At 53.2% G+C, this 24,826-nt stretch overlaps 1 protein-coding gene across 12 annotated transcripts in view; it reads left to right on the forward strand.

Moving 5' to 3' along the window:
- PSTPIP1 (proline-serine-threonine phosphatase interacting protein 1) overlaps positions 1–24,826 on the forward strand; it is a 42,479-nt gene that overhangs the window by 4,023 nt on the left and 13,630 nt on the right. For 8 of the 12 annotated variants that reach the window (XM_077940005.1, XM_077940006.1, XM_015142790.2 and 5 more), the window contains 2 exons: positions 19,135–19,235; positions 19,451–19,525. In XM_077940005.1, coding sequence (XP_077796131.1) covers positions 19,135–19,235; positions 19,451–19,525 — 176 coding nt within the window. The remainder of the gene's footprint in view (positions 1–19,134; positions 19,236–19,450; positions 19,526–24,826) is intronic. The other 4 variants (XM_028851198.2, XM_077940007.1, XM_077940011.1 and 1 more) reach the window with 1 other exon arrangement.

The raw sequence follows: 24,826 nt of genomic DNA on the forward strand, positions 1-24,826 counted from the left end.
TGCTGCTGTAGGAGTGAGGCAGGGCAGACCAGCCACAGGGGAGGGAAGGGATAATGTGATTTCTGTGATACATGCAGATGATAAAGAGCATCATCCCTTGGCAGGAAGTTTGTAAATGAGCCTCAGAGTGGGACCTGTCAGTGAGACAAGGTTGAGTCTGCAAATCCCAGCTGTCCGAGCGGAGAGGGCGTTAGACCTCATGTTGTCTAGCCTAGCACTGAGTCTAAGGAGCTGGGAAACCCAGAGAAGGAAGGGTCCTCCCCCTGCCCCCAGTTTGTCACAGCTCCACTCCCAGTAGGCGGCTGAACTATTGCAAGAAATGTCTGTCTGTATCCTCTGCACAGGGCTGATGAGTGGGGTACCAGCTGAGGATGTGTTCATAGAATAAATGAATGGACAGTGAATGTCTCCATGGTCCATCTCCCTTCCTGAACCCATTTTTTACTTCATTTCACTTTTTTTGGAGACAGAATCTTACTCTGTCGCCCAGGCTGGAGTGCAGTGGCACAATCTCAGCTCACTGCAACCTCCACCTCCTGGGTTCAAGCGATTCTCCTGTCTCAGCCTCCCGAGTAGCTGAGATTACAGGCGTGCGCCGCCACATCTGGTTAATTTTTGTATTTTTAGTAGAGGTGGGGTTTCACCATGTTGGCCTGGCTGGTCTCGAACTCCTGACCTCAGATGATCCACCCACCTCGGCCTCCCAAAGTGCTGGGATTACAGGCGTAAGCCACAGTGCCCAGCGCTTCATTTCACTTTTGTTATATTCTGCAAATATTTGGTGAGTAGGGCTCTCTACTAGGTGGTCCACCCTGGACCCCTGAGCTTCTTCACCCTGCAACATCTAATCAGATGAATGAGACTGTCTTGACCTGAAGGAAGCCATGGTCCAGTGCCAGAGCTGGAGGAATAACTGGGTCAGGCAAGGAGTGCTCTGAGAGGAGCAGCATCTCAACTGTGCCATCCCCTCCCAGGCCCCCCATCCCTCACAATATGTATGTCCATCTAATGGCCTTTGCAAAGATGTCATTAGATATTGTTTTAAGAGGGAAAATTTAGTTCTGGATCAGATTCTATTGAGATCCACATCCTATCCCTTTTAGGGTAGTTAAAAGGAAAAGTAAGGACCTGGGGAGGCTGGGCCACATGCACTACAGTGACCGTCACCCACCCTTTGGGTGGGAACCACCAAGGGGGTATGGGAACAATAGGCGTGAACTTTCCCCTTGACATGTGGGCGTCTCTCCCCTTTGAGGTTGGGCTCTGGCTCCATCTGGAAACCCCTGTGCCACACTGGGAGGAGCTGAGCCTCCCCAAGCCCATTTAACAGGTGACAGCATTGATGCTGGGTGGGGCAGTGACTCACCAGCTTCACACAGTGGGACTGGCCAGGCTGGTCCGCCCCTTCCCTATGTGGCACTCAGCCACTGGTGCCTTTTCCCTTCCCAGTTCTGAGACGCTGAGATGCCCATTTATGAGACTACAGAGAAGGGGACTGAGGGGCGCTACTTTGACCTGTCACAAAGCTGCCTGTCTCTACCCCCAGACTTGTCTACCATGGCCCAGGGGCATTAGGAGAGCCTGACATTTGCTGGGCACCTGTTCTATCCTGGGCATTTAAAGATATGTGTGTGTGTGTGTGTGTGTGTGTGTATATATGTATAATTTAAAGTGTGTATGTGTGTGTGTATATATATATTTAAAGTGTGTATGTGTATATGTATACTGTCTAAAGAAACAAAATCGACTAATATGAAATCCTAAAAGGAAAGTGGGGAAATGGAGAAAACCAGGAAAAGAAAAAGCACCTTTAGTCTAATCACACAACTGCTAAGATATTGCTGTGTTTGGGTGAGATTGCCTTACATAGGTGCAAGCATACTGTGTACACAATTTCGTATTTTCCCTCTCTTTTAAAAATTTTTTATTTTTGCAGAGGTGAGGTCTCCTGATGTTGCCTAGGCTGGTCTCAAACTCTTGGGCTCAAGCAATCCTCCTGCCTTGGTTTCCAGAGTGCTGGGATTATAGGCGTGAGCCACCATGCACCGCCCTCCCTCCTTTTTTTCTAGTATTCTAAATTTTATTTTAAATTGTAGTGAAATACACATAACATAAAATGTACCAGCTTACCCATTTTTTTGGTGTATGGTTCAGTAGCGCTAGTGTTCACAGTTTGCCACCCTCTCCTTTTTTTTAGCGTAACTCACTCCATCAGGAACACTTGTGGGTGTGGACATGGGTTCCTCATTTTCGGCCACACCGATGTTCATGGCCGCACAGTGCTCTAGCTTGTGAATTTGGTGACTATGCTGTGATTTTTTTTGCCCAATCCCCCATGGTTGAACATTTAGGTTACTGACAATTATTTATTATTCTGGACAGTAACACCATGGGTAGATCTTTGACTCTAAAGGTTTTTCACTTGGGGATGATTTCTTTGGGCAGAGGAGGCTAATGGCTCTTTTCCAGGGGAGGAGGCATTTCTGGGTGAAAGAGTGAGGGCAGTTCTTTAGCCATGGGCACTAGCAGCCACTTTGGGATCCCCCATAGTCCTCTGGTTGGGCAGGAGCTTTTTCACACAGAAAGGAGGGACCCCAGAATGGCCTGGAAGGATCAGGGCCTGTGGATGGGGCCCTGCTGGAAACTAGAGCCTGCTCTGACTTTGTGGAAGGCCTTACAGCCCAGCAAACTGCTGTGGCTTTGAAGGCCCTGGACATCCTGCCTTTGCTGCCACCAAGTACCTTCTCAGCACCTGCCTGGCTGCATCTGTCAGAAGGAGTGAGGACGGAGGCTCTCCCTTTCCTGATTGGGAAAGCTCTTTAAGACCTGATGTTCCCTGTAAAAAGCAGAGAGTATCTAGCAGTTTGTCTGGTCGGCAATCCATTGTGAAAAGTGGGGAAATAAGCATTTATACTGGCACAGGCTTGTTGTATTGACAACAAAAATCTGTGGACGGATGCACAGGGAGCTCATTAAAGTGGTTGCCTGTTGGGAGAATGAGAGAAAAGAGATGGATGAGGGATGAGGCTGAGCGTCTGTGAATGTTTTCAGGATTGATGTTTTTATACTGTTTGATTTTTGAACCATATGAATGTATTAATTATTCAAAATTAAATCAAACAATTAAAAATGAAAAAGATGACATTTATTTCAAGTCCCATGAAGAATTTTTCCCTGAATCCCAGCTACTTACATCATCCCCTGAGAAGCAGCAATGCTGCCTGTTTGCTGAGTGCCTGTTCTGTGCCAGGCATGGTGCCATTCAGTCCACATGCTCCCAAACCCATCGTCAGTGTCTTCCTGACTCTGTGATGGGACCTAAGGCACGGCAGGATTAGGACCAGACCAGGGTCACCTGTGCAGGGTAGAGCAGGGACTCCCACCCAGGTCTGTCAAACTCTATTGCCCTCTGCCCCTGAATTCTAGAGAGTTTGTTCTTGCTTCTATTTTAATTTGTGTAGGATGAAAGGATGGCTCCCTACATATTAACATTGGTGTCTATGGATTTGGAAGTAGGATTCTCTCCATCCCCCATCTGATTTTCTGCAAGTCAATACAGAGTACCTGTGTCATTAAAAAGAAAATATTTAAAAAGAAAACTAAGTAATTCCTGCTTTCAAGACTGAATTGGTGTTTCTACGCCAAATTTGTGGTTTGCTAGCACGCCCTTTCCACACACTGTGCATACTTTGTGGTACATGGGCCTCTGGTGACCAAGAACTTGGTTCATCTGTGCCCGTTCCACAGGACGTGTCTGGCTGCTCAGGTGTTAGAAGATTGCAGAGGTTTGTGGTCTTGCTTGCTCTGCTTTTGCGATGCCTGCAGATGGTCACTGCCAGGATTTGCTAGCTGCAGGGCTCTGGGTCGATTTGGTGTTCTTAATTCAATTTTATTCTTGATAAAAAACAAGATCTGCTTCTTGATGACCTGCTTTGTGCTCCAGTCCCCAGGAACCCACGTGCTTTTCCTGGCTGCTCCTGGCATCTACACAGAGCTAGGGCAGCCCCTGGGATGGAGAAGGAGGGCCTTTCTTTGGGCTTTGGAGGGTGGGTGAGGATTTGAGATGTCAGGAGGACAAACGGCACTCAAGGTGGGAGGCACGGCATGGGCAAAGGTGTGGAAGGGGGTTTGGAAGACAGTTTTCTGGCCCAGAGCATTGTGCAAGGTGACTGGTAGGAAGGGAAGGCACGAGCTGGATTATGAAAGGTCTCTGCCCTAAGTGGTGGCAGGGATACTTTCTTCTGCCTTTCTACACCCTCTCTGGTGGTGGCTGTTTCCTCTCGTGCAAAAGAAAACAGAGGCTGCAGGCTGTGAGTGGGATGCCCTTCCTCCTCACCCAGAGCCCGGCTGACGCTGCAAACCACACAATGGAGGGAACTTTGGGTGGAAACCAAGACTGCCTCTGCTTCCAGCTAGAGAGAATGATGCCCTGGGCCCTGGGCCGCCCACACCGGGACTCCCATTTGGGTTGGCTCTGGAAGGTTCCTCCCTCACAGACTCAGTAATGACCCATCCTCCAGGCTTAGAAGGAAATGGCTTCTTGAGAGGCCGAGGCGAGTGGATCACCTGAGGTCAGGCGTTCGAGACCAGCCTGGCCAGCATGGTGAAACCCTGTCTCTACTAAAAATACAAAAAATTAGTGGGGCATGGTGGCTCGTGCCTGTAACCCCAGCTACTCAGGAGGCTGAGGCAGGAGAATCGCTTGAACCCAGGAGGTGGAGGTTGTAGTGAGCTGAGGTTTCACAATTGCACTCTAGCCTGAGCAACAAGAACGAAACTCCGTCTCAAAAAAAAGAAGAAGGAAGTGGGCTTCTTTGAAGCCTCACCCAGCCCTCACCCACACTTGCTGGATGGCCTTGGAGAATCATTTTCCCTTTCTGAACCTCAGTTTCCTCATCTGTAGGATGTCAGGGTCATCATCACTTAAGATAAGGGCTTTGAGGATGGGGTGGCTCAGGGCAGTACTAAGGGACCACCTCCTCCTGCGGCTCAGGGCAGCGCTAAGGGACCACCTCCTCCTGCAGCTCAGGGCAGTGCTAAGGGACCACCTCCTCCTGCTCACCATAGTGGGGTAGCAGACCAGGAACAGGTCCCAGGGGACCCAGATTTATAATTGGATATGCACCTATAGGGTGAGCCTTATACATAGATCTTGCTGTTTCCAGAATGCCTCCTCCACTGATGTTCAGCGTTGCATGTTATACTCCACCATTAGAGAATCATTCCTTTGGTTTCAAATAACAAGATGATCTATGTTATCTCACTGAATTCCAGCAATAGTCCTGTGAGGTCAGTATTCTTATTACTGTTTTACAGAGAGGAAACTGAGCCTCATGGAAGGGATGTGGGCCTGGGGGATGCCACAAGGATGGAATTTCGGACTGGGCTAGGCCTGGATGCCACCTTCCCAGGTCTGGGTCAGAGAGCCCTTTGCAGTTAATGGGAGGGTGTGGTGGTTTTCTGAGGCCTGGCACACTGAGCAATGGGTGATGGAGCAGGCAGGAGAGTGACAGCTCCTCCCACTTGTGTTGACAGGCCACCCACCATTGGGCAACAGGAAGTGCCAGCTGGAACCCTGGAGACCAGCAACCAGTGTGGGGATGCGGTGGTCAGATGGAACTCAGGGCTTCCCAGCTGTGGAAACAGGAACGGGAAACAGTCACACTGGGGAGGAAGTGAGGGGGTGATGGGCTGAGGCAAGAGCATGCCTGCATGGCTAGAGAGAGTGACCAAGGTTGAGAGTAGTTGGAGATAAGGTCAGAAATAGAACAGCGGCCAGGCGGGGTGACTCATGCCTGTAATCCCAGCACTTTGGGAGGCTGAGGCGGGAAGACCACTTGAACCCAGGAGTTCAAGACCAATCTGGGCAACATGGTGAAACCACTTCTCTAAAAAAAAAAAAAGAAAGAAAAAAAAGGTACAAAAATTAGCTGTACCTGGTGGTGCACACCTGTAGTCTCAGGTATTTGGGAAGCTGGAGTGGAAGGGTCACTTGAGGCCAGGAGTTGGAAACTGTAGTGACTGCATGATCGCACCACTGCACTCCAGCCTGGGCAAAAGAGCAAGACTGTCTCAAAAAAGAAAAAACAAAGAAAGAAAAGAAATGAAGCAGAGAGCCAGACTGTAGGACTGTCATTCTAAAAAATCCCAATGCCTAGGCCACACCCAGGTCAATTACATCCCGATTTCTGGGAGCAGGACCTGGACATCAGTATTTTTCAAAGTTCCCCAGTGCCTCCATGTAGAACTTTAGGTTGACAGGCGTCAACATAGATAATTGTGGTAATTAGTTACCATTGCTGGCCGAGTGTGGTGGCTCATGCCTATAATCCCAGCACTTTGGAAGGCCAAGGTGGGAGGATCACCTGAGGTCAGGAGTTCAAGACCAGCCTGGCCAACATGGTGAAACTGTCTCTACTAAAAATACAAAAAATGTAGCCAGGTGTGGTGGTGCGTGCCTGTAATCCCAGCTACTCGAGAGGCAGAGGCAGGAGAATTGCTTGAACCTGGGAGGCAGAGGTTGCAGTGAGCCAAGATTGTGCCACTGCACTCCAGCCTGGGGAATAAGAGCTCAATATCAAACAAAACAAAACAAAAATTACCGTTGCTGACAATGGGCATACATCTGGTTTGTACCATTTTCATGACCTCATTTGACTCACCTGAGTGAGCAGAGGTTAAAAGTTTTGGGAGTGGTGGTAATTATATGTAACATAAAATTGACCATTTTAACCATTTTTAAGTATTGATTCAGAGGCGTTAAGAACATTCACTATTTCCTGAACTGCTTCATCATCCTGAACAGAAATTGTACCCATCAAACAATAACTCCCCACTCCTTCACCTCATACCTTGTTCTACCTCGATTCTACTTTCTAGCTCTATGGATTTGCCTATTCTAGTCATCTCCTATAAGTACAATCAGATAATATTTGTCCTTTTGTGTCTGGCTTATTTCAGTTAGCATAATGTCTTCAAGGCTCATCCATGTCATATCATGTGTCAGAATTTTCTTCCTCTTTATAACAAAATACTATTCCATTCTACACATATACTTTATTTTGTACATCCATTGATCCATTGATGGCCACTGGGCTGTTTCTTTGAGCTATTGTGAATAACACTGCCATGAACATCTGTGTACAAGTACCTGTTGAAACCCTGCTTTCAATTCTTTTATATATATACCTAGGAGTGGAATTGCTGGATCGTATGGTAATCCTTTATTTAACTTTTTGAATAACTGCCAAACAGTTTTACATTCCCATCGACAATGCAAAAGGGATCCAATTGCTTCATATCTTTGCCAACTCTTGTTAATTTCTATTTTTTTTTAAATCATAGCCACCTTAGGAGGCATGAAGAGGTATCTCATCGCAGTTTTGATTTACATTTCTCTAATAATTAATGATGTTGAGCATCTTTTCATGTGTTCATTGGGCATTTGTATACCTCCTTTGGAGAAAGTCTATTTAAGACTTTTGCCCACTTTTGAATTGGTTGTCTTTTTATTGTTGAGCTGTAGGAGTTCTTTATATATTCTGGATACTCATCCTTTATCAGAGATATGATTTGTAAATATTTTCTCCCACTCCGGAGTGTCTTTTCACTCTTTTGATATTGTCTTTTGATGCACAAAAGTTTTTCATTTTGATGAATGCAATGTGTCTACTCTTTGTTTTGTTGCCTATGATTTTAATATCATATCTGGGAAATAATTGCCGAGTTAAATATCATGAAGTTTTTCCCTATGTTTTCCTTTTAAAATTTTGTAACTTTAGGTCTTACATTTAGGTGTTCAATTCATCTTGAGTTCATTTTTGCATATGGTATAAAGTAAGGGTCCAGCTTCATTCTTTTGCATGTGGATATCCAGTTTTCCCAACGCCATTTGTTGAAGTCTGTCCTTTTCTCATTGAATGGTCTTGGCACCCCTGTCAAAAATCAATTGACCATATATGTTAGGGTTCATTTCTGAGCTCACTATTTCCATTCTATTGGTTATATGTCTGTCCTTGTGACAGTACCACACTACTTCAATTACTGTAGCTTTGTAGTAAGCTTTGAAATCAAGAAGTGTGAGTCCTCCAACCTTATTCTTCTTTTTCAAGATTGTTTTGGCTCTTCGGGGGCCTAAGTAGAGCTGCTTTTGTTGTTCCCATTTTATAGGTGAGGAGACTGAGGTCTGGACCCTCCTAAGTTTGCCCAACCTGGACTGGCCACGAGTCCATGACAGACTCCTCATCATATTCCCACCGTAGGCACACATAGGGAGACACTTGCTTTAGAGGGCCCCTGGGTTGTGGGCTCCTCCCTGCGATTGCTCTGCCTTCCAGCTCCCCCAAGAAAGTCCATCTATGACGTCTCGACTTCCTTAAGGCCCACCAGCTCTCACTCTTCTTCAAGGAGGGTCTGGAGGGAAGGCCTGGAGGCTGGGTCACCAACTTCCTCAGTGGATCAAGAGAAGACCCTGCAAGGAATTAATGTCTGTCCCAGCCTCAGCTTGCCTGGACCTGAGGAGCCTTTAAAAATCAGGACTTCTGGCCCTGTGCAGTGGCTAATGCCTGTAATTCCAGCACTCTGGAAGGCTGAGGCAGGTGGATTGCTTGAGCCCAGGAGTTCAAGACTAGCCTAGGCAACATGGCAAAACCCAATCTCTATGAATAATACAAAAATTAGCTGGGGCATGGTGGTGCACACCTGTGGTCCCAGCTACTTGGGAGGCTGAAGTGGGAGGATCACTTGAGCCCGGGAGGTCGAGGTTGCAGTGAGCTGTAATCATGCCACTGCACTCCAGCCTGGGCAGTTGCCGCCCAGGCTAGAGTACAGGGGCGCGGTCTCAGCTCACTGCAAGCTCTGCCTCCTGGGTTCATGCCATTCTCCTGCCTCAGCCTCCCGAGTAGCTGGGACTACAGGTGCCCGCCACCATGCCTGGCTAATTTTTTGGATTTTTAGTAGAGACGGGGTTTCACTGCGTTAGCCAGGATGGTCTCGATCTCCTGACCTCGTGATCCACCCATCTCGTGCCTTGTGTGTCAGGCTGCAGAAATTTCATCCCAGGCCTCAGATAACTCCCAGTCCTCAAGGGAAGGAGCTTGTACTCAGGGTCCAGCCGTCTTTTTGTTTTGTTTTGTTTTGTTTTGTTTGTTTTTCGAGACAGAGTCCTGCTCTCTTGTCCAGGCTGGAGTGCAATGGCACCGTGTCGGCTCACTGCAACCTCCATCTCCTGGGCTCAAGCAATTCTCCTGCCTCAGCCTCCCGAGTAGGTAGGATTACGGGCACCTGCCACCACACCCAGCTAATTTTTGTATTTTTAGTAGAGATGGGGTTTCATCATGTTGGCCAGGCTGGTCTCGAACTCCTGACCTCAAGTAATCCACCCGCCTCGGTTTCCCAAAGTGCTGGGATTACAGGTGTGAGCCACTGCACCCGGCAGTCTTGATTTGAGTCCTACCTCTGTGTAGGCTGATAGTAAAATGTTAAATAATGAATGGTCCCAGAGAGCACCAGACTCCTCACACAGCCCAGCTCCCCAGGCCTGGGGTAGGGGGAGCATCTGACTCTACTTAGAGCCATGTTTCTCCGCAACGTGGCTCTGTGCAACATGTCCACTGGCTGTGTTGGGCAGAGTAGAGCAATTTCCCAGGCTCCAACATAGAAGCCTTTACTTGGCAGGCGCCATCTTTGTCTCTCACTCTGACCTTAGAGCCCAGTGGCCCGCTTTGATCCTACTACACTCATGCGTGGCCCTGGGGAGCCCCTCAACTCTCTGAGCCTTGGTTCCTCGTCTGTAAACATTGTAGTAGTAAACCAACGTTAGAGGATTGCGAGTGGAGACGTGCAGGTTAATGGCCAAGCAAGGATAAGGAGCCCCGCATGCCGTCCCCTGCAGGTGCAGAGTCCAACTAGCCCCTAGGCACGGAAGGCCTCAGGCTCAGCTCCGAGGTCCTGAACCTGCTGAGGCTGGCAGAGGGGGCTAAAGGGCCTCCAGAGGCTGCAGGGGTCTCTCCCTGCCTTCAGGGAAGGGCATGGGCATAGGAGTGGGGCTCCCCTGAAGCTCTAGGGGCCCATCTCTGTCTCTTGAGCAAGTCCCAAGCCCAAGGGAGCCTGCCAGCCCTCACACCTACAGCAATTCACAGCCGCAAAGCAGGACACCCCATATCAGCCCTATAAGGGCTTAGGAGTCCACATATTCTCCCCAATTTACAGATGAAAAAATTGAGGCCATAGAGTGGGAGCCACTAGTCTAGAGAAGTGTCCCAGCTAGGATGAAACTCAGTTCTTGTAAACGCCCCTTCCCTGGGCTCCTCTCAGTTAACATGCATGAATCCTTTCGGCTGCCCTTCCAGGAGCCCAGTGAGCGTCAAGTGCCCTGCATGAGGCTCCTGCAGATGTTGTCCATTTAGTCCTCAGAGCCCCTGGAAGTGGATGATGCTCTCATCCCCATCTTACAGAGGAGGAATCTGGGCCCAGGAGGTTTGTGACTCATGCAGACTGTATGGAACGGGCCAGAACCAGAACCCAGTGCCTGAGCCCTGTCACGCCCCACTGCCTGGACTCACTGTGGGCCTGTGCTCCCCTGGGACATCCCTGGCAGGTATAGGTGGTGTGGGAGGGCAATGCCTGGGGACGGGGGTGTGCAACAACAGTGCCTGGACCACTGGTACCCCTGGCTGGTCACAGGCAGGAACCCATGTAGCAAGGAGCCCTGCTCTTCCTGTGAAGACAGCTGGACCCCTCCTGGCTGGTTATAGGGTCAGTGCCTCCTCCAGGGCTCAGGGTCTGGGGTGGCTCAGCTCCATCCTCCCCTGCATCAGTCACCCCCAAGGGCCCACGGCCTCCCTTCCTCACTTGCCCTCACTGTCGGCCTCTGCCTCCTGCCTCACCCACTGCTGGATCCTAGTGAGCCCCCGACTGCCAAATCAGCTTGGCAAGGGCTGTGCACAGCTGTGTGACCTGGACGAGTCACTGTTATCCTCAGTTCCTCACCTGCCTGAAAGATGGGACAGTAACAGCACAGTACTGACTTGACAGGGTTCCTTGAGGATTGGAGGGCATCATGCGTGAGAGCCCCACCAGGCACCCTACCCACTTAATCCCTTCCCCTGAATCTGGAACCTGGTCCTGGTTCCTATGACCTCCTGGGAAGGTCCTGCCCCTTGCTGTGCATGACTTGGCTCTCCTCAGTCTAGCCTCAGGCCACCTTTACAGACACCTGCTCCATCTCCCTGCACCTGTCTCTGTTACCTTGAAGCAGGCTTGCACAGGAACAGCACTAGCACTGGACTTCCAGGCAGCTGAGCCTGAGGGGCGTGTCTCCATCTACCTCTGGCCATCTTGTGTTTGCTCCTTGCCTCCTCTCTCACTTTTCTTCTCTTTTCTTTTTCTTTTGAGACAGGGTCTTACTCTGTCACCCAGGCTGGAGTGCAATGGCATAATCTCGGCTCGTTGCAGCCTCTGCCTCCCAAGTTCAGGCGATTCTCCTGCTTCAGCCTCCAAGTAGCTGGGATTACTGGCGTGTGCCACCACACCCAGTTAATTTTGTATTTTTAGTAGAGACAGGGTTTCACTATGTTGACCAGGCTGGTCTCAAACTCCTGGGCTCAAGTGATCTACCCCCCTCAGCCTCCCAAAGTGCTGGGATTTCAGGTATGAGCCATCATGTCCAGCCCTCTCTCACTTTTCTGCATGTTTTGGTTTCATGACACAGGAGAAAGAAGTGGGAATTGGGCTTGCCCCATGAGAGTGCAGGAGGGAAGGAGGCAGGGGAACTGAGGTAGTGGGGCACTTTCCTGCCTCGTCATTGAAAAGGCCTATTTAAAAGAACAAAGCTTTCAAGCCAGACAGACCTTGGTCAAAAGCCAGACGCCCCATAACATTAGAGAGAGTCATCTCTCTTGTCATCACCTTCCTCATCTTCATGACAGACAGCTGCCTCGTGATCAGTATTGCTGAGGGCAGGTGCCACACTCATGCGCAGTGTGTCCTTGTCCAGTGCCTGTATTGTCCCCTTAGTGGGACCCCTGGGAGTCCCTGGAAGCTCACAGGGCTCTGATGGGGCCCCTGTCAGCCATGGGCCTGTGGGCCTCCCAGCACAATGGAGCCCAGCCCAGGCATCTTTGGGGCCCGGCCAGCTGGGCTGCTCAGGTGAGGGGCTCTGTAAGGCCCAGTAGAGGCCATCAGACTGGGACTCGGAGGAGAACCGTGGCACTCTGGAAACTCATTTCTAATCTCAAGGTCCTGTCAGCCCAGGTGAACACAGAGTTATTCATCTGACAACATTAATGCACATTTGTTCTCTAAAAACTGTCTGTCTTTGCCTTCTTGGCCCTCTCTGTTCAACACTTACCATGGGCCATCTCAGACAGCTGTAAGTCATCCTTGTCCCATATTTATTTGCTTATCCATGGATCCCAGCAGCACTTGGGTCAGGGAACCCCTAGACAGCAAGTCTCTAGTTTCACATCTGAGGCTTGAGTCCTCTCTGTGGAACCAGACCTGCTTACAGACTGTAGTGATGGGCGCTCTCCACCTGTCAAAGCACCCCGCCCTCTTTCCATACCTGCAGCCACTCGGGCTCCTGGGAAGCCTTTCCTTGCATTGACCAGGAGTTGGCCTCCCTGTCTCTGCCCCCATGAGTCCTGGCCTGGGCTGGGAAATGCCAGTCACTAGTGATCCCTCTGCTCCTGATGCCCTCACAGAGATCTCCAGGTGAGACTGGAACCTCAGCAGTTCCCTCACAGCTTTGGCTTGGAACCCTCCTTCCCTCCCTATCACCTCCTCCCAAATACTCTGGGTAAGCAACTGCCTTGTTTACTGAGGGCTCTGGCCATCTATCCATCCATCCATCCACCCACCCACCCATTCACCCATCCACCCACCCATCCATCCACCCACCCACCCATTCACCCATCCACCCATCCATCCATCCACCCATCCACCCATCCATCCATCCACCCGTCCATCCATCCATCCACCCACCCATTTACCCATCCACTCATCCACCCATCCACTCATCCACCCACCCATCTACCCATCCACCCATCCACCCACCCATCTACCCATCCACCCATCCACCCATTCACCCATCCCTCCATTTGTCCACCCGTCCACCAGTCCACCCATCCACCCACCCACCTATCCACCCATCCATCCATCCATCCACCCACCTACCCATCTACCCATCCACCCATCCACCGACCCATCTACCCATCCATCCATCCATCCATCCATCCATCCATCCATCCATCCATCCATATTGTACCTGAGTGGTTCTTTGCCTGCCTCAATTTGCCAACCAGTAATGGTAGAGAGGAGTCCCATTGTGGGGTACTAACTGTAGGGCAGTGGAATGAGTCTGGTTGCTACTCATTGACTTAGCATGCCTCAGTTTCCATATCTATACAATGGGGATGATAATTCCTGCCTCAGAGGACTGTTGTAAGAAGTAGAGGAGACCAGTATGTCTGGCTTCCTTAAAGGTGCTGGGTAATGGGTCACTGAATCTGCAAGCAAATGATCTGGTCCCCTCCATGGGGCATCTCAGGAAGCAGCAGTCATAAGGCCTTGTCCTCTTGAGGGCCTCACCGAGGCGCTTCTCCAGCCTGTCACTCAGTGTGTCTGTGAGCAGTGTGGTGTGTAGGCACCAGGTGCCAGGATCCAGTGGGGAACCTGAAAGACCCCCTCTGCCTCCATGGAGCTCAGCCCTTCCTACCCCAGGTTCTCAGTCCACAGAAGACAAGCAACAGGAAATAGGTGCTAGCAAACCCACAGTGTCAGCCACACCGGCTGCAGAAGTCACTGCTGGTATGAGGGAGGAGAGCACCCCAGCACCATGCGGCTCCACAACTGCCATCCAAAACAGCTGGGCCTGACTCCTGAGGCGTCTGAGATGACAGGACAGGCAGGGAATCTACACTCCCTGTTCTGTTTCTTCACCCACCAATAAAAGATAATCTTTTTAAAAGGTTTTTTTAAAAAAGAAGGACCTATCAACCCAAGAGCGTGTCAGCCATTAGAAAGATTTTCAGCAAGAATAGGAAGCCTTTTACTAGATGGTTTTTGAACTTGGTAGGGTGCAAGCAGAAACATTTTTCTTTCCTCTACCTTCCAAATCCGCTGCTAGGTCTTGCCTCCCCACCTGTGGGCCCATGCTGGAGCTTTCCTAGTCATCTTCAGGTGTAACCCAATCCAGTCCAACCTAGTGTCACAATTTCACTCTGTCATTCAATGTAAAGCTCCCCAGTCCCCCGACTTTTATTGGAAGCCTCTGATGGGGAAAAGAGAACAGGGTCGGTTTCCTCCCTTGCCACGGGGTACCCACACTGCACTGCCAGCTGCCTCTGGGGTCTCCATGGGTGGGATGGGGCACGGGGCCATGACTGTAAAGGGGAGAAACGTCTCATTGCCCTGGTATTCTTGTAACTGGTGACAGCGAATGCACACAGGTCAGCCCTTTCTCTCCCTGGCACCTGGGCAGGTTTTTTGGTGACCCTGCCCCGCTACAGTCCCTAACCACTCCGTTCCCTACAGCCTTCCACTTCCAGCCCCTCCCACTGCACCCAAGAGTCTGCTCCACTCAGCTGCTCCTTAGGGTCCCTCTCTCCCTGTCAGGCTGTTCTCATGGACAGAATTACCAGGCAGCTCTTCCTGGCTACCTTCCACAGCCCCCACTTGGTTCCCAGGGAAGATTTCGGTGCCAATTCTTGGACATAGCAGATGGGAACTGGGACCAAAACCCAGGCGTCCCCCTCCAAGGTTGGTGTATTCTGGAGTGCCAGGCAAGCGAGCGTTTGAAAAAGGCTTTGCTCTGCTTTAAATGGACCCTCTGGTGGAGGAAGGTGCATAAGGCGAGAGGGGAGGTGAGGAGGTGACTCACTTCTTCCAGCCTGGCCCCTGCTGAGGGAAGGTGTTTCTGGTGGGGGAGGTGGCGGACAGGCGGGTAGGGCTCGGGGAGCTGCTGCTCGCTGAACTGCCACTGGGTGACAGGCCCTGAGTGTGGGGCTTTGCAGAGAGGCGAAGTAATGGGAAGTTAACAGCCAAGATCGTGGCTTGGGATATCTGGGTTATATCCTGGCTGCATCCTGCAGGTCCCTGGGCAGACTGGGTAACCTCTCTGGGTTACCCTTTCCTCATCCATAAAATGGCAGTCATCATCCCTAGCCCAGTATCCGCCTTGTGGTGAGCCCTGATCTTGAGTCCACTGTTCTCACCTATGCACACCATTTCACTTGCTTCTCAGGACACCTCTCTGTGGTGAGAACTATTAGGCCCATTTTCACAGGGAAGGAAACAGGCTGAGAAGGGCCAGGGTCACGGGAGGTGTGAACCCACATCTAGTCGGTCAGACCCTTCCCAGCCTCTCAGACAGGCCCTAGGACCCTCTCTGAACTGTGGTCCATACTAACAGGACTGTGCCCTAGAGGGGTGGGCTGTCAGGGCCTGAAAAGGGGTTAGCCTCCTGCCCCCACTTCCACAATGAGGAAACTAGGTCCTGAGAAGTAAAGTGGCTTGCTTCAGGCCCTGATGTCTGTGGTCTCGCCCCTGCAGCCACCAAGAGTGTTATGGGCATGAAAAGGGGGAAGTGGTGGTAGGTACAGAGGGTGCTTCTCCACTCAACCGGTGGGGGTGTGGAGGGCCCTGGTCAGCTCACAGGCCTGGGCCATGGCTCACACCAACACCCAACAGAGAATGAAGCCAGTGGGCTATCTCTGGACAGAACAGGCCACCCAGGCCTTGGCCGCACTGCCTCAAGGCAGAGGCAGGAATATGTTTCCTCCCAAGAGCCTCCTCCTGGAGTTCTGGGATGCAGCCTGGAGCCGATGGCCACACACCATGGATGGCGAGGGCTGGGTCCCACATCTGGCTCAAGTGAGCCTCCCAGAGGAAGGGACTGTGCCCGCTCCCCACCTGGCACCCCTAGTCCAGGACAGGTTGTCCTGGGTGCCACATGGCTGGGCCGTGACCACTGGCTGTTCACTGGTTCTCCAGGGCTGCACTCCTCTGACCCAGCCTGGGCACCAGGCTACCCTCTGTGAATCCACAGTAACCAAATTATAGCCCAAAATACAGCTTTGATTTGAGGTGGAGATAATTTGAGTAATCATTTTCAAGAGTTATTTTTTCGAATCATGTTTGGACGTTCCAAAATAGAAAATGGTTCCTGGGCTGTCTATTAAATGGCTGATGTAGGTATATGGTTTTGGGGACAGGTTGACCTGGGTTCAGATCCCAAACTCTGCCCTTTGTCCATTGTGTGGCTTTGGGCAGTCTCTTTCCTTGCTTGGGCCTCCTGTCCCCATCTTTGCCTCCCAGGATGTGTGTTATGGTCAGAAGATAACGCTATGATACCCTGTGATACCCTGGGTGCAGTGTGTGCCAGGTGGACTTGATAAATAGAGATTTCACAAAGGGCAGGGCCACAGGCAGCATTCAGATGATGGAGGTCGGACAGGAGGAGGGGAGAGGGAGGTAAGAGTGGGAGACAACTAGGGTAGGGCCCCTGGGGGTGATGCTGATGCTGGGCCTTGGGTGGCAGACTCACACGACTGATTAAGTTGTAGGATGGTGGGTTCATTCATTTCCTAAACACATCCTGAGCCTGACTCTCCCAGCTCAGAGCACTGAGTCAGACCCATGCCCTTGAGGAGGTGGCAGGGGTGGGGGTGAAGGAGGAGGACGTGGGCTGGGGGAAGGGGTGCAGGGCTGGGAGCCATCGTGAACAGCCCCTGGAGAGTCAGGCACTTCCTCGGAACCGCCCAGTCCTTGTGACAGTAGCTCACTCAGCCACAGCCCCTGCCAGCAGCCCAAAGCTCTGAGCGGGGGACTGGGCGGGATCCTGGAGCCTGCAGCCTCTGGGGGCTTGAGCACGGCGGTCGCAGCCTGCAGGGCCTCTCGCTGCTTTCTGACTCCTCCTGAATGGCCAACGTAGGTTCAACTTGCTTCTCTTTCCACTCTGGGGGCCTCCATAAGGACAAAAGAAGGGTTCCCTTGGCGTGAGGGCTGGGTGTGGGCTGGGCTCCAGGCGGCCACTCCAGAGGTATCAGGAATAAATGACAGGTCCCCTGAGCCCTGAGAGTCCAGATTCTCGTCCTGACTCTGCAGCCTCAAGCAAGCCATTTCCCTCTCTGGCCTCCGTTTCCTGAGGAGTAAGGGGAGCCGCACAAGGTGGCTCCCGGTTCTGGGGTGGGGGGATCTGTGGCATTCTGACCTGAATGCTGGTATCCCTCCAGGCAGGGGCAGGAGGCTGAGGCCCCAGATTTGTTTTTCTTCCCAGCCGCCGGGGGCTCTGACCTGAGGGTCTGAAGCGAGGGCAGAAGCTCAGGGATGGGAAGGGGAGGGCTACGGGCTGCAAGCAGCTGCCCACCGTAAACCACAGAAATGGAAGCCTGGCCCAGGCTAGCCCAGTGACACCAACCTGGACATGGCCCAGGCTAGCCCAGTGACACCAACCTGGACATGGGGGTGGAGGCCTGCCTCTGAGGCTGGGGGCACAGCTTCTGGCCTTACAGGCTAGACACCCTGCTTGTTGCTCTGTGGGAGAGCTGAGCCTGGGCCAGGCCCTCCTCGGGAATTTCTAGGGATGTTTATGGAGGGGGTAGCAGCTTGGGGTCCTAAGTGTCCTACAGGCCAGGAGAGTCCACCCTTCTGAGCTTGCTGATGGTGGGCTGCAGTTGGTGGGAAGCGGGGGTGCTGTTGGGGCAATTTATGCCATTGCTACCCCTCCCTGCTACTTCTGATTCTCCTTAGACCTTGGAGAATAACTTCTCCTTCCAGCACCTGACTCAAATGCCTCTTCCTGCAGAGAGCTCTCCTTGATTTTGACTCCATCCCTGCTCCCCTCACACCCCTAAGGTGGCGTTTGAGGGGAGACATGGGTCAGGGGAAGGAGCACCAGGCTTTACCTGAGTCATGTTAAGTGTGTGCGACCCTGGAGTGTGTGTGACCTTGGAGACTGTAATGTGTGTGGTCAGGGGAGCTGCGACTTCTTGCTCCAGTCTCTGAGGCTTTAGGGGTCCTCAGGTATAGAAAGGAAGACAGACTAGGTGCAGAATGTCAGGCCTGCCTTGGTTCAGTTGGTGACAAAAATCCTGTCTCCCCTGCACCTCAAGCTGCCCTGGAGTAAGCCCACACGCAGCGCCCGGGAGAGCTTAGGGGGTTGTGGCGGGGAACCTGGCCCTGGGACCCATTCCCCAGGCCTGGGAGTGTCCTGGGAGACCTCTGTTCCTTCATAGTCCTTAAAGACTGCCTCCCTCCCCCAACTCCTCACACCAGCTTCCCACACCAGCAGCTCAGACACACACCTGGAACCCACTGCACAGGGAGAAAGGAGAATTGGGTTGGCCAGAACGACAGCCAGGGCAAGCTGGGCAAGTGCCAGGCAGCAGAGGGTAGCTGTCCCTGGAGAGTTCTCTGAGGCTCCCCACCCCACCCCAGTCCAGAGGTGGATGTAGGGTGTGTTTGCGTGTGCTCTGGCCTTGACTGAAGTAACCCTCCATGACCATCTCCCTGGATCTGCATGAGGGGTGTTTCCTGAGCCCACAGAGAGCCCAGCGTGGCATCTGGCACACGGCTGGTGCCCAAGAAACTGCAATTGCTGTGATGGTCATGGAGACTGCACAGTGCTGAGGCAAAGGGCAGGGACTCCAGTCAGACACCCTGGGGTTCAAGGCCAGGCCGGCCACTTTGTAGCTGGGCCACTCTGGATGCGATCATGTGTCATCCACCTGCACCTCGGTTTCCCCACTTAGCTGAGATAGGGATATTGGAAGGGTGGCACCATGAGTGAGTGAATTTCAGGGCTGACTGTCATCAGGGGGACTTAAGGGTGGCCCTTCCCATCTGCTCTCTCATGCTGATGTGTGTCTTGTCCTGTGAGCTCTGATGCCGGGCCCGGCACCTCCAGCCCTGTCAGCTGGGAGGGGTTCACTTATGTACCTATCACCTCCGCAGATGCGAGGGGACCTCCTGGGTGCCTGTGTAAAGCCCGGTCTGGAGTCCCAAGAGCTTGCCCTGAGCAGGGGAGAGAGAGGCAGGAGAGAGGCTGTTCCTGGAGATGGTGGGAGGGTCCCCACAGGGCTGTGCTTGGTGTTGCCTGGCCGTGGCCCTCATGTGTCCTTCTGTCCTGTGTCACAGTGCAGGGACTTCACAGCCCACACGGGCTACGAGGTGCTGCTGCAGCGGCTTCTGGATGGCAGGAAGATGTGCAAAGACATGGAGGAGCTACTGAGGCAGAGGTGAGCTGCTGGGCAGGCCACAGGGAGCACAGGGCAGGAGACAGGTGCCTTCCACTCAGCTCCTGGGGTAGTGGCCGAGGCCCCCATCCCAGCCAAGCCATGTCAGAACATGTCGCGCTTTAAAAAAACTCTCCTGTGTTCCCTCAAACCTGGGCCTCCCCCAAAGGGGGCAAGTCACTGATGATCTTTCAAATGCCCTTTTTTTTTTTTTGCAGGGCCCAGGCGGAGGAGCGGTACGGGAAGGAACTGGTGCAGATCGCACGGAAGGCAGGAGGCCAGACGGAGATCAAGTAAGAGCTCCCAGGCCCTTGGGCTCACTCCTCTCCTCTGCTGGCAGTTTCTGGGCCTTTAAATGAGGTTTAGGGCTCCCTGGCGTGGGGGAGGCTGGGCAGAACCAGGGTAGGTCTGGATTGCTCATGAGGCGTCGGGACTCCTCCTTGGTGCCTGGTTATCGGGCATTCAGGGTGAGGCCAGGTTCTGTGCGGGAGGAAGCCCGAGAGTCTGAGTGCTGGAAAGGGTCTGGACGGGGGAGACAGGAGGCCATCCATCCTCAGTCATTTGCAGTACAGCCTGCACCAGCCTGGGTGGCCTCCACTGAAGTCCTGAGGGGCAAGTGACAGGCCTCTCCACTGGTGGCCCAAGCCCCCTGCAGCACTGGCTCAGCATGGGCTTCAAAGATGGAGATGTAGCCAGAGACAGGGGTCCAGGAGGGGACACACCTGGGTTCCGGTGCCAGCTCCTCATCCCCCAGCTGTCTGACCATGGGCTGGCTGCTGACACACTCCGTGGCTCCATTTCCTCATCAGTGATGGGATAGTAACACAGCCCTCCTCAAAGGAAGAAGTGGGCTCAGGGGCTTAGCTGAGGCCTGGTTAGAGGGCAGGCCATCAGGGGAGTGGCTCTGATGAAGCAGGGGTCTCCAGCCCCGCAGGGCTCTGCACGAAGACCGCTGGGGTGGGAGGAGGGGTGAGGAGATCAGGCTGAGTTCAGGACAGAACCACCCTAACAGTGGAGTGGAGGGGCTGCTCTGGGGAAGGCCCCGACTGTCCCCCTGGGTGAGGACAGAGCCAGGTCCAGGGGAAGACAGACCACCGGCCTCCAAGTTCTTGAAAGGTCTCTGCAGAGTCCTCCTGCCGAGGGGCCCTGAGACCTGACCTTGCAGCTGTTGTGGAACCCCTTCCCCTCCTGCCTGCTCCCCCGAAACAGGAACTGAATGTGCCATACTCTGAAGGTCCCCCAAAGACACCAGGCACCCTGGCGGCTCCTGCTTCCAACCAGGAGCCAGAGATCACAGGAAGGCTTAGATGTGGCATGAGCCATGTGTGAGGCCAGAAAGTGTGCACACAGCCCTGGGAGGACGGAGGGCTCCAGGGAGTCCTTAGAGCTCTGGTCCCAGCTCGGCCGATGTGAGCTGTGGGACTGAGGGCAAGTCGCCTAGCTTCTCCGAGTTTGTTTCTCATCTCCCACTCCAGTGAGCTGCTGTACAGATCAACACGAACATGGTCTGAGGGCCTCGCAAGGGAAGGGCTGAGGGCCGGGTGCAGACTGGGCACAGAGGAGGGCTCAGAACATGGTGAGGAGCGAATGGATGTATGCCTTCTGCAGGAAGCAGTGCCCAGAGCTCTCAGTCAGGTGGGGAGCAGCTGTGGGGGCCTGGCAGCACAACCAAGGGAGCCCCTCCTGGCCTCCTGGCCTCCCGGCCTCCCGGCCTCCAGGCCAACTGGAAGATAACTTTCCCAGAAAGAGAGGGTACCTCATGGGGAGAACTCAGAGACTCAGGAGAGGTGGAGAGGGTGGCCCCGGCAAAGCACGATGGGAGCCAGGCTGGAGTGAGTCTGTGTGATGCAGGCTCAGGGGATTGTGAGTCACAGGGGATTTACAGCAGGGAAGGAGAAGCTATTCACAAAGAAAATACAATGGGGGCGGGGGGCAGGGTGGGTCACGGGAAGGGGGAGGTACACAACATCTTGCTCCATTTGTAGAACTAGGAAGGGGCCAGGTGGAGGCGGCCTTGATTGCGCCGTGGTTATTCAAGGCCAGGTGGGACAGGGTCTGCCCTGACTTACCCTTGTGTGGCCCTGGATGATGCTCCCTGTCCGAGGCCAGGGTCTGTACCTGTGGAAGGGGATGGTCACTTGGAGAGGTGTTCTGGGCAGTCACAAGGACAAGCAGAGAGTGCCAAGCCACAGGGGTTCACTGCACACAGTGGGGCTGTCCATAGTGTTGCTGTTGACCCATGTGGCATGAAGTAGTGTTGGTGAGGCCATGCAGCTGTTCCTTACAGTGTAGGCCAAGCATCCATCTTCCATCCATTTAGACACCATTTAATTGAGGACCTACTATGTGTCATGCCCTGGATGGGTCAGGAGGATTCACTAATTTAAAATAAAATAAAATAAAATAAAATAAAATAAAATAAGAGGGCTTTGCCATTCCTTAGCCAGAGTCCAGCACACTGAGGGTGACTTCCTTCTCCTTCCTAGTCCTTTGCATTAGGGTCCATTTATGCATCTCCTCCAGGCCCATCTCCTCCAGGAAGCCCTCCCAGATATCCTGCCTTGCCTCACTGTCAGTCTTGGCTTAGACCCGGTTACCCCTACCCATGCCAACCTGAAGGGCTTTTGGTGGGGAAGTGTGAACAGGTGAACAGTGGCTGTGGACCTGTTTCCTCATCTTGGACTCCTTGGGGGTAGGGAGTGTTGGCCCTCAGGAAAGTTGGCCTGGCTCTTCAGCATGGGGGCTGGTGGCCCACCCTCCAGGGCCCATCTCTGAGTAGGGGAAGCTCCTGGCCTCCCTGAGGCCCACAGCTGTCCCCCAGGTCTGTGGGATGCTCATTCCCGGCCCCTTGGAGAACAGGCAGGGGGTTGGGGGATGGGAAGACTAGGAACAGGGTGCAGAACGAGGACAAAAGTCAGGTGGTTAAGTGACCCTATAAATAGCCTAGTGACCCCTGAGGGCGGAACTGGCCAGCTTCCCCAGCCCCACTGCCTGAAGGTGTTGCATTTCTGCACAGTCCCCTGACTTCAAACCAGCCAGGAGCCACCCTCAGGCCTGGAGGCTCAGGCCACTGAAATTAACAGGAGGTTACATCTTAAGTGATTTTTGACATGTACCTCCTTCACATGTTAGCTCAGCAAACATCCATGGGGCAGTGGTAATGGAGGATGGACAAGTAAGACCCAGTCCCCAAACTCCAGCAATCCCCACCAGCGTGAAGGTGCATTTTAAAGACAGCATTAGGGCCAGGCGCTATGCCTCACGCCTATAATCCCAGCAATTTGGGAGGCCGACCTGAGGTCAGGAGTTCGAGACCAGCCTGGCCAACACGGTGAAACCCCATCTCTATCAAAAATGTAAAAATTAGTTGGGCATGTTGACGCGAGCCTGCAGCCCCAGCTACTTGGGAGGCTGAAGCAGGAGAATCACTTGAACCCAGAAGATGGAGGTTGCAGTGAGCCCAGGTCGCACCACTGCACTCCAACCTGGGCTGCAGAGTGAGACTCCGTCTTAAAAGAAAAAGACAGTGTTAGTATTTGCAGGGGCTTACCAATATTGCTGACGTCATATGTCCAGTCCTGCAGAGACTTTGCCTGACTCTCCAGCCTCTGGGCCTTTGCTCCTGCTGTTGCCCTGTTGCTCCCCTGTCCGGTCCCACCCATCCCTCAAGGCCTGCCTGAAATGCCACCTCCCTCAGAAAGCTGTCACCTCCACTCCCCTATTGCTCCTCCTGCATCAGGTAAGGTGCTGGGGGTGCTGCATGCCCCCGGAAGTTGCACAGGACAGGGGTTTGGGAAACAAAGGAAAATCAAGGCAAGGCCAGCTTCCTGTAAGCCTTCTGTGGTCACCAGTGAGCAGGCACAGCCCCCAAGGGGTGCAGGTCTGAATCCTCACGTCCCTGCCTCACCCCCACTTGCCACAAACCAAAAATGCTGTGGTTTTCCTGTCAGAGAGATTTTTAATTTTTTTTTCATGGTCTCTCTTCCTCTGAACTCAGAGAGAATGACGACATTGCTGAGGATATTGGCGGGAGACAGCCAGGCCCTGTTCCTGTCAGATGTCCCCTGATGCTGGCTCACTGTGGACACAGCCTCAGCACTGGGAGGCGAGAGGGCTGCTCCTCTCAGCTGGTGGGCAGGCAGCAGGGACACAGTGGGGACAGAGCAGGAAACACACTGGAAATCTGGACTGTATATGAGCACAGAATTTCAGACTGAGTTTCCTGAGAGCTGAGTCAAAAAGGGCAATGGAATGAGTTACACATGAAGGCGCTGGTGACAGATGGCAGGAGATAGAGGCCTGTGCAGGACCCTGTCCTTGACATGCGATGGAGACGCAGTAGAGGCACTCAGGGAGATCTTGACAGTTTCCCTGCACAGATGGCGGGGAGGAAGTGGGAATTTCATGGGGCAGAGAATGACTTTATGCGGCCCCCAGACCCTCCACAAGATCAGAGCTCAAGGCTGTTCACTTTGGGAGTTCTGGGGCAAAGCTGGGCCCCTCCTCTCATCCACAGAGCTGAGGCTGCCTCCTTGAAATTTTTTCTGGGGCCAAGAAAGGGAGGAGTGATCTGGGCCTTGTTGTGTGAGCTGAACTAGGGTGGCCTGATGGTTCCAGCAATGGGGACAGGATACCTGGGGCAGGAAGGCCTGCAGCCCAGGTGACAGCAAGAGGGGGCCTGGAGGGACCAGAGCCTGCCTGCCCAGGTGCCCCAGACAGAGGCAGCACCAGCATCTATGCAGCCCCCAAGGCGTAGCCAGGTCATAGGGGCAAATGGGAGTTCAAGGTGAGCACAGACCGTCACTGTCAAGACTGTCCCAGGGGTGGGACAGAGGCCGAATGTCCACCTGGCAGTGCTGTGCATTCAGGCAGGCTCCCAGCTTTCAGGTGGGGGCTGGGAAAAGGCCCAGCAGCTGCCAGAACCTGCGATTCCTTACAGCACCCTGCAGACTGAGACCATGGACCAGGGTGGCCCACAGGTGGGTTTGGGGTTGAGAAAGTCTAGATTATGAGCCTGGGGACAATGAGGAGGAGAGCCGGAGAGCCAGGCATTGCCCCTGTCCTCAAGGGCTCATGGTTCAGCAGGGTGACAGACATCCACTGGGTTAGTCCAAAGTGACATCAGTGCTCAGAAAGGACAGGAGAGGATGCCAGGCAAAGATGCTGCAATGGAGATGGGCACATGCAAAGGCCCTGAGGCAAGACGGAGCCTGGCACCTGGAAGGAATGGGGGGAGGGGCAGAGAGCAGGGCTGACAGGTGGGAGGTGGAGGTGGTAGGGCAGGGGCTGCAGCGGTGGTGGCAGCTCGCGGGGGACAGGCATGAGATTTAGGAGATAAAATAGAAGGTGGAGGCAAGGAAGGGAGAGGACAGAGCCCGGGGTGACTCCTGGACTTCTGGTGTGTATAACTGGTGGACAGCAGTGTCTTTGCTGAGAGGGGAGCCCTGGGAGAGGAGAGGTTTGCAGGACAGGTGCTGAGTCCGGTTTTGGACATGCTGAATTTGAGGTATCTGTCAGATGTGAGGCCCAAAAGCTGAGGGCTGGGCAGTGGATGTGCAGGCCCTGGGCTCTGGGAGGGGCTGGGCATGCTGTGG

The sequence above is a fragment of the Macaca mulatta genome, chromosome 7, assembly GCF_049350105.2.
Source record: "Macaca mulatta isolate MMU2019108-1 chromosome 7, T2T-MMU8v2.0, whole genome shotgun sequence".
NCBI lineage: Eukaryota > Metazoa > Chordata > Mammalia > Primates > Cercopithecidae > Macaca > Macaca mulatta.